This window comes from Acinonyx jubatus, chromosome B2 (genome assembly GCF_027475565.1).
Source record: "Acinonyx jubatus isolate Ajub_Pintada_27869175 chromosome B2, VMU_Ajub_asm_v1.0, whole genome shotgun sequence".
Taxonomy (NCBI): Eukaryota; Metazoa; Chordata; class Mammalia; order Carnivora; family Felidae; genus Acinonyx; species Acinonyx jubatus.
Window position 1 is genome coordinate 32,050,173 of NC_069385.1, and position 9,643 is coordinate 32,059,815.

At 39.1% G+C, this 9,643-nt stretch overlaps 1 protein-coding gene across 2 annotated transcripts; it reads left to right on the forward strand.

Annotated features, from left to right (window-relative positions):
• The first annotated feature begins 2,417 nt into the window (after nt 1–2,417).
• On the forward strand, nt 2,418–8,992 carry LOC106976858 (trace amine-associated receptor 4). 2 transcript variants are annotated; one of them, XM_015074318.3, is made up of 3 exons: nt 2,418–2,602; nt 4,764–4,881; nt 5,822–8,992. In XM_015074318.3, exon 3 carries the CDS (start codon nt 5,880–5,882, stop codon nt 6,921–6,923), a length of 1,044 nt encoding a protein of 347 aa, XP_014929804.1. In that variant the 5' UTR covers nt 2,418–2,602; nt 4,764–4,881; nt 5,822–5,879; the 3' UTR covers nt 6,924–8,992. The 2 variants fall into 2 exon arrangements, with proteins under 2 accessions (XP_014929804.1, XP_026912677.1); XM_027056876.2 differs by lacking the exon at nt 2,418–2,602 and adding an exon at nt 3,451–3,885.
• The last annotated feature ends 651 nt before the right edge of the window (nt 8,993–9,643 follow it).

Below are 9,643 nucleotides of genomic sequence, written 5' to 3' on the forward strand. Positions count from 1 at the left end.
TTTCCTTTTGCAAATTAAGCTTTTTTAGTAATAATTAAGTCCTGGGGCTCCAAAAGTCCCTGTGCCCCAGGAGAGCTGGGATGATGGATCGGACAGCTCAGAATCTGACTGTAGCAGCTAAGTGTGTGCTTTATGCTTCATCATCTCAGAAGCTCACTGAGGAGTAATCTTCATGCTAAATAATTTTGCTTAGTCAAACACCATTGAAGCATTCGAGCCTTGGTTTGAGCCTGGATAAACTGTTGTTGTTATTGTTCTTTTAATGTTTATTTATTTATTTTGAGAGAGAGAGAGAGAGAGAGAGCAATCAGGGGAGGGCAGAGAGAGAGGAGAGAGAGAAAGAGAGAGAATCTCAAGAAGGCTCCGCATTGTCCGTGCAGAGCCTGAAGCCAGGCTCAATCTCACGAACTGTAAGATCATGACCTGAGCCGAAATCAAGAGTTGGCCGCTTCACCGACTGAGCCACCTAGGCGCCCCTCACCTGGACAAACTCTTAAAGCCACCAATAGGTCATAAGTCCTCCACTAGCTCTTAAAACAACTTCACAGTTGATTTCTCTCTGTTAAAACAACAATGTACCTTTCTACTTTCCTGAATGGACCCTGCCCGATAGAATGAGAATTTATAAAAATATGCCATGAAGTTATTAGTTCTATATCTAGGAAGACATTTGGAAAGAGAAGTTTTATAAACCCAGATGAGCATTGAAGGAAAACCCAACATCTTCTAACTGTCCCCATTCACCAAGGGTTTTCATTTTATAAAGAAAAATCCCCAGAGGATGGAATAGTTTTTGCTAGTTCTAAATATGAATAATTTGATTCAATGTTTTCTAAATACCTAAACTCTGATGCTCTCTAAAGCATTGAGTATTTAGATATAACAGTTTTATGTCCCTGATGGGTGATAAAATTATCCATGTAAACGACCTGAAGCTTAGTGTTTAGAACTATGGTGCCCTAATAGAAGCACCTTCCCCCAGGGATCATGAAAATACTCACATGGTGAAAGAAGTTTTCGCTTTTCATTTGGTTGGTTTGAAGCAATGGTTCTTATTGCTTTTTGCGTGGTTAGGATCCTCATTTGGAAAATTATGGACTTCATTGCAGTATGAAGATCACTGACCCATGCATGGTAGCATAAGGAAAAAATACTGATAGGAAAAGATAGGATTCTATAGGCAGAGAGAGAGGGAAAGGATAGGACCTGAGGTCCCTGGGTGGGGAAAAACACCTTTTTTGGAGCAATGCTGGCAGGTCTGACCACAGCTAACCCCCTCAAGGCGTAAGGGTCCTCTTAAGAACATAACAGACCCCACCTACTCCCCCTCAGGTTTCCCTCAGGAATTTGAGCAAAGATAAGTAGAACTCAAAATAAGTAGACCATAAAACGTATGACTCACAAGGAATGGTATGGCCATAGACCATCCCTCAGACAATGGAAATGAGCCAATCAGGAATGGACAACTCAGCACCTAATTACCAAGCCAATAAGCATAGAACCTGAGAAGAAATATGGGGGAAGGGAAGCAGGGGGCGACCAGAACCTTACAAGGACTCTTGCCTATAGTCGTCAGGCATTCACTTTCCAATGGCCCCTCTCTTTAAACAGAGCGATGAAAGCTCTCTTTACGAAACTATTCTTCCTTACTGATCTCATACTCTAATAAGCTTTTGCCTGCGGCTCATTTTGTGTCCCCCTCTTCATTCTTCGAAGAGACTAGACAAGGAATCCCCGGTACTGAGGTAAGAAATCCTGCAACAGTATAAATGAGTCAACTTTTCATTAGGGATTAAAGAACTCAGTGCTTCAAAACACCTGTCATTTGGTAATAAGTGGAGTGAGCACTTTTTTAGATTTTAACCAAATTCTCTCCTTTCTTCTTTGCTTCCTTATCCCCCCCTCCCTCTCTTCCTCCCTTCTTTTCACTTTTTCTCATTTGTCTCCACTTTGGCCTTGTGCTAGCCTATTCCATGCTGTTCCTCTGAAGCCAAAGGGACAGTAGGACACTGATTCGCCCTCCCAGAGCCAATTCTCTGGTGACCTGCTGTAATGGCTTTGCCGGCAGCGCATGGAAGATTGTTAAAGGACACGCCTGTCAAAAGCAGGACAGAAGGAGGTAATGCAGCCTCAGGAGGCATATTTTGTGTGTACACGCTGATGACAGGATAGCCTGCCAGGGCTCCACCTATAAGAACTTCAGCCTAAGTGCCTTTTCTGGTCGGGTGTCAGCAGAGAGGAGAGCCGTGAGACACAATGAGCAGTTGTGTGGTAAGAAACCTTGGCACAACAGATATTTCATCTCACAGTGACTTTAGCTCCAAATTACCTAATTAGCCAGACAAGTTCTGGTAAACAAGAGGAGAATATCTTAAAAGAAGAAAAAGATCAGATACAGTCATCCTTTTTCTGATTTATGTTGAAAGGAATCAAATTTGAAACACTGGTCTAAAAAATAAAGCCAGATGACTTTTTTTTTTTTTTAATCACCGAAATTCTAAACAGGCCATGATAGGAAAACCCACAACAGTTCTTTCTTGAATTTGATTCACAAGCAAGCTCCCTTGCCTAGGAAACCATTGCGTAAGTGATGTACGTCAAGGTAAGATAAAATCATTTTTCCCCACAGAAATAGTCTCAGAAGTAAAGCAGCTGAACTATGTCACAAGCAAGAGAAGAAAAATCAGACCTGAGTAAGCAGGTTTGATATGTCCTTTCCTAAAATTTCCACTGTATTTGTAATACATTATTGAGCTAGATGAATATTTTCCTTCTTATTTTGGAGAAATAAATATATATTAATAGAATTTTAGGTATTTAATGCTTGGGGAAAATTATTACGTGAGTCCTTTTTCATTTTTTCTTTGCAATTCTGAGGGACTTTTGTGTTTTTGAAATCATTATTTCAGTCCTTGTTTGTTTCCTTATTATGTTATCTTTTCCCTTAAATAATTAAATTTCAACTAAAAAACAATGCAATGCTTGCTCCTCTCCAGAGTTGTTTGCAAATGTTTCTTTTTACTTCTTAGGAAAAAAACTAACAGTTTTCTATGTTTGCATTGGGTGATTGTTTACAGTGCTGTCATGCATTTGGCCCCCGGAAATGTAACTGGTAAAAAGAAAAAGAAGTGCAATAATAATATCCTAGGTTGAAAGTGAGATGTCTTAGTGGCCTTAACTTTATTTAATCTTATTAAAAATTACTGTAGGGGCGCCTGGGTGGCGCAGTCGGTTAAGCGTCCGACTTCAGCCAGGTCACGATCTCGCGGTCCGTGAGTTCGAGCCCCGCGTCGGGCTCTGGGCTGATAGCTCGGAGCCTGGAGCCTGTTTCCGATTCTGTGTCTCCCTCTCTCTCTGCCCCTCCCGCGTTCATGCTCTGTCTCTCTCTGTCCCAAAAATAAATAAAAACCGTTGAAAAAAAAATTACTGTATATCTTTTGGAAGTGAGTCTTCAACCTAAAGGAATCTAGTTTGTTATGTTCTTTTTATGTTTATTTTTGAGACAGAGAGAGACAGAGCATGAACAGGACAGGGTCAGAGAGAGAGGGAGACACAGAATCGGAAGTAGGCTCCAGGCTCTGAGCTGTCAGCACAGAGCCCTATGTGGGGCTCGAACTCACGGACCCTGAAATCATGACCTGAGCCGAATCAGACGCTTAACCAACTGAGCCACCCAGGCGCCCCTGTTGTGTTCTTAAATAACAAACAAAAGCCGGACTGCACTTGATTTCATGACCATTTCCTTGTTTAACAAAGCAGTAGACCAGCAGCCATATTTGCATTTGCTTACTTGCTTTTGTAATTTGGGACCAAGAGTTTATGATAGGGGCTTACAGCACTATTACCTTTGACATTACCTTCACAATTCACACGCGTAATGACTTTGTAAGTAAATAAGTTTAAACACTTCCCTAATATAGGTAACCATGCATCAGAAACATGAGATAATGCTATTAAGTTTGGGCAGCTGTTTCATACCCTGCTTCCTCCCACAAAAAAATAAATAAATAAGATGAAATAAATGATATTCACTTTACACACCTAGGAGGTTAAGCTGTATCAATTCTTTCAGGCATTGAATTTTCTAAAATGAAACTTCAAACTCCAAAAATTATACCATAAACAATTGAAGAGTGTCTATTTTGTATGAGAATGCTGTCTGTCTATGGATATGCAGTGAAATGCTTAAGAAATTTTTTGGTACCTGTCAGCTATCTTTAAGGATGATTTTTTAAAGAATTAAAGAAAAAAATTAAATTCACAAAAATAAGATGAAAGGCAGAATAAAGTTAATTTGTTAAAGAAGTTAATTGAGCATTTAAGATTTCATTATTCCATTATTTAAGATTTCATGGCTAACGTGATAAGTAACCAAATAATTTGTGCTGTATGTTCCAAAATTGATAAGCTACAGTTTAAAAAGGATTTGAATAAGTCTTTGTCCTTCTTACCTGTGTTTGGTTTCTCAAGTTCAAATCCATTGCACAATATTTGATTGACAAAATTAAAACATACCTAAAGAAAAATGTTAATTTGAGAAATTAACTTATTATATCCAGATCAAATAAAATGTGCCATGATGTTAAAATTTCAAATAATACACATTGGAAAAAAAAATGGCTGAGCTATTGCAGCAAATACTGTAAATATTATTTTCAAAGGTAATTGTATTCTCATTTAGTGTGTTTTCCAAGTAAATTTCATGAGGACATGATTGTGGGTTTGTTTTTATGACAGACCAGTGAGTTTTCATTTCTTCTCAGGCCAAAGTCCACTCTACCCACCTGGCCTTAGAGCTCAGTAATGCTTGTCTTTGGTCATCAGAATTACACAGCCAGTCCGGGCACTGGAAAAACAAATCCAACCTCTGCCATACTCTGGGTGAGTCAGTCTCATTATTTTCACATTTTTAAAGGCAACAGCATAAATTATGTAACGTGACAGTTTAAACAGTGAGCACGCCCATGTGTCAAATTTGTTCCCAATATAAGTCTTGCAATCTGGGGACCAGGAGACCTCAACTTAAATTTGAATTCATGGATGGAGTTGCTAAATGAAAGGAGGTACCACACGAGATTTACAGAATTTATCATATCAGTATCCCCCTGCCCTTTTTGGAGATTATTCATGTATAATTTTGTAGACTTTAGCACATTTTTAGTCGACCACCAATTGCTCTAAAAATCTAAAAACTTATTCTTCACATTGGAAAGAAAAATATTCCCTTAACTGAATAGTATGTATTAATCAACAGGATCCAAAGCATTTGCAAATACCCACAAGAGAAGTTAAGGGGGGGGGGGGGAAGCACAATCTTTAGATTGTAATTATTTTTGAAGCTAAACATTAAATAAAAGTTCCATAAGTCCTAGTAATTCTTGACAGGTTTTATCCATCAAATTGGTTAATATAAGTGGGATAGAGAAAATTCTTGATCTGCCTATAGATTTGGAATCCTAAGTAAGGGTTACATATTAGTGCCCAGAACATGGGCATTTACCTGGGTTACTTAGGTGGTTTTAACTGGGTTACTTAGACCTTGGATATTCATTCAGTTGTCTTTAGTCCCTTCCTACTTAAGGGATAGTCCTTAGACTAACAGCATTGGCATCTCCTGAGAGCCAGACTCTTAACCTCCACCCCAGAAACAGAATCTGTATTTTAGAAAAACCCCTGGGTGATTTGTATGTACATTAAAGTTTGGAAAGCAGTGCTCTTGGTCGGTAGGAAGTTCAGTTTAGGATTGGAAATGCAGCTACCTGGGCCTTTCTGAAAATTTGCCCACCAGGGATTTTTATTGTTTTTCTTCTTTCTCTCACAGAAAAGAGAGGAGCACAGTAATTTTGCAAAAGATTAATAGTACCCACAGGACAAAGACGATGAATTCACCTGAACTTTGGAATCCTCCGGAAGTCCAATTTTGTTTTGCTTTGGTCAACAATTCATGCCCTAGAAATGTGAGGTCTGTGCTGAGTGTGTGTGCCATGTATGTTGTCATGACTGGTGCTATAGTGATGACCATGTTGGGCAACCTGGTTGTGATCATTTCCATCGCTCACTTCAAGCAGCTCCAGTCCCCAACCAACTTCCTGATTCTCTCCATGGCCACAACTGACTTTTTGTTGAGCTGTGTGGTCATGCCCTTCAGTATGGTCAGGTCCATTGAGTCTTGCTGGTATTTTGGAGACCTCTTTTGCAAAGTCCACAGCTGCTGTGACATCATGCTCTGCACCACCTCTATTTTTCACCTCTGCTTCATCTCAGTGGATCGCTACTATGCTGTTTGTGACCCTTTGCATTATGTCACCAAAATTACCATCCCTGTAATAGAGGTCTTTCTACTCATCAGTTGGTCTATTCCAATTTTTTTTGCCTTTGGCCTGGTATTCTCAGAATTAAACATAGTTGCTGCAGAAGACTTTGTTGCAGCCATTGACTGCACAGGTTTGTGTGTATTGATATTTAACAAGCTCTGGGGGGTGTTGGCTTCCTTTATAGCCTGCTTCCTACCTGGGACTGTAATGGTGGGGATTTACATACACATTTTCAGCGTAGCCAGGAAGCATACTAAGCAAATTGGCATGGGTCCTACCAGGAAACACTTTGGGTCAGAAAGCAAAATGAAAGTATCATCCAAAAGAGAAAGCAAGGCCACCAAGACTTTAAGCATAGTCATGGGAGTGTTTGTATTGTGCTGGCTGCCCTTTTTCATCTTGACAATCACAGACCCTTTCATTAATTTCACAACTCCTGAAGATTTGTACAATGTTTTCCTCTGGCTGGGTTATTTCAACTCCGCTTTCAATCCCATCATATATGGCATGTTTTATCCCTGGTTTCGCAAGGCATTGCGGATGATTGTCACGGGAACCATCTTCCACCCTGACTCTTCTACCCTAAGCCTATATCCTGCAGATACTTAGGCAATATTCTCCATTCTGTAAGATTCTTTCCTGGTAAGGAATCTTGTTGGATGCTCCTCCTCAAAGGTAAGGCCATAAACTTACTGGATAAGCATATTCTTCCAGTTGGTGTTATGGACATCTATCTAAGTAGGAGCAATCGATCTAGCGTTCTAGGTTTACCAGAGCTACCAAAGTGGTTAATTTCTGGAGTTCTGGGGAAGGCATCTCCAATAAAAAACTCTGTCCCATGGCTTGCTGATTCCTGAATTCACAAAATTAGAGATTTAGAATTTCACTCCTTTGACTTAAATCAAATGGAGATCTTATTTTTTCTTATGAACATCAGAAGAGGAGACAGAGTTGGTCTTCACACTTATTGACAGCCAAGCAGAGTTTATCTAAATCTTTCATGAGACTACTGTTCTATCTTAGGGGAGCCAGGGAGAGAGCTTGAGAACATTGGGAGTCTGGATTATTTAGCATGTGATTGACTTGGAAGGGGAGAAGGAAGCAGACAGTTGTAGCTAATTTCAATTTCTTTGGTTCTGACTTAAACCTCTTCTAAAAGCATTGATGTGAATTTTGTAATATTTTGGTAAAATTGGACTGTCTTACTGAAGGAGAAGAATGAATAAATAAGAGTTTAGGAATATATTCTTTCTCCCTCTCAAAATGTAATTATGTATGCTGTATATATTTACAGCCTGTGTATATACACATAGGTGGTATTTCCATGTCTTTGGGTGTCTGTGTGTACATACTAATTATTCACTAAGGTTGAGTTTCATTCACAACTGAAGTTCTTTCCCTACCCCATAGTTTTAAGGTAATACTTAATGCTGCACATGTCTCTGCATGTCTTTTTTTTTTTTTTTTGTCTTGCTCTTGCTTCTCCTACCCCATAAACTTATTTTGTCCTTTACAACCTTCTTTTCATCCTTCATACCATCCCTCTGTCTCTCTAATCTGGTGGTTCTCAATCAGGGACAGTTTTGCCCTTTGTGGCCATTCAGTGTCTGGAGATGTTTTTGGTTTTTACAACCAGGGAGGGATGCTACTGACATCTAGAGGGTAGAGGTAAGGAACACTGCTAAAGAGTCTACAATGCACAGAATATCCCCCACACTAAAGGATTATCTGGCCTAAGACTTCAATAGTTTCATGGTTAAGAAATCCTGCTTTAACCTTAGTTAACCTCACAGCTTCAATATTCATGTCTATATATCTTTCTCTCAAGTATATTTATTTGCAGCCTATCATTTCTTCCAAACTCAAGCCCTTCATTTCTTACTACCAATAGACTGCCATTTTGAATGTTCTACCAAGATCGCAAACTCAATGTAACCAGCATCTTCCTTCTATGCACACCCACCACCCCAAACCCATTTCTCTGACTCCTGCTTTGTGCCAGAGTTGAGTATGCACCAGTGTGTTGGTTCCTCATTAGATTGTAAGCTTCTTCTGTGGGACACTATGTCTTTATATTTTCCATTTTGTATCCCACAGTGCCTGGGATGGTTCCTTTCCCATTAAAATCTCTGAACATATTCACTGGATAACTAAAACATATAAACTTTGAAGAACATGGGAGTTACTCAAATCCACCAAGATAAACAACTACAAAGCAAAGAATTCTAGGCAAGAAGGGACTCCTTCTCTTGGGAAAGAAGACGGAAGAAAAAGCCTATTTGTAAAGTAGAAATTGAACTGAATTTAATTCCTGTTTTCTTTGGTCACATGTGCACGATGTTGTACTGGGAAACTGGGGGACAGAGCCAGAAAAGGCACATAGTGGAAAAGGACTTACTGACTCAGAAACATTTGCAACACTCAAAATGAAGCTTTCATGCTCATATAGTGAGATTCCCATGAATGGAAGTCAGATCTTCCCTTTCTTTCCTAATGCCTCAGTGGTGGAAGTATTTTACTTTAAGGTTTGGTTATGTAGAAATATTGTTGATTATCTAATAGATTGACAGATTAGGAAATTTCATAAATGGAGATGTTCAATAGAAGGACTCTTCCAGCCAAATAGACTATATCTGCAAATAGTTTGTATGTGGCTGATGTGATTTATTTATAACTTTTGCTTATTTTTGCAGGAAGTAAGGTTGCTTTTCATAACTTTCAGACACTGGTATGTTGCAAAGAGAAATCTTGTTACCATTAGCATAGGCTTTAATATTAAGTGCATTTTATTGCAGTAATTTATTTTCTTTTATTTTTGAGAGTGGGGGTGGGGGTGGGGCAGAGGCTCTGAAGTGGGTTCTGTGCTGACAGCAGAGAGGCTGATGTGGGGCTTGAACTCACAAAACAGTGAGATTATGACCTGAGCCAAAGCCAGACGCTTAACCGACTAAGCTACCCACGTGCCCCTACAGTAATTCTTATAGTAATATCAGAATATTTGGTTAATCAACCCCCCTCCATTCTTTGACCTGGCTAAATGATATCACACATCCATGCAGGACATCTTAATACTTAAAGTTTCTAATGTCCATATACATATATATAAATCCTAAATGCTGTTATGAACCTTTTTTGCTTTTTTGACTCTATCCCCATTCTAGACTATCTATTAGGAACTACTCATTATTCCAAAATACATTTAATAACATCTCTATTCAGTTGAGAATTCCCAATACTCTCTGGATCTACATGTTCTGTTGAATATTTATAGCTTCCTGAGGCCAGTACTTGTAATTTAATCATTTAGATATAGCATATTTAGATCCTGA

Bases quoted from the DNA above. Each gene is read 5' to 3' on its own strand.
- LOC106976858 (XM_015074318.3), top strand. From the start codon at position 5,880: ATGAATTCACCTGAACTTTGGAATCCTCCGGAAGTCCAATTTTGTTTT.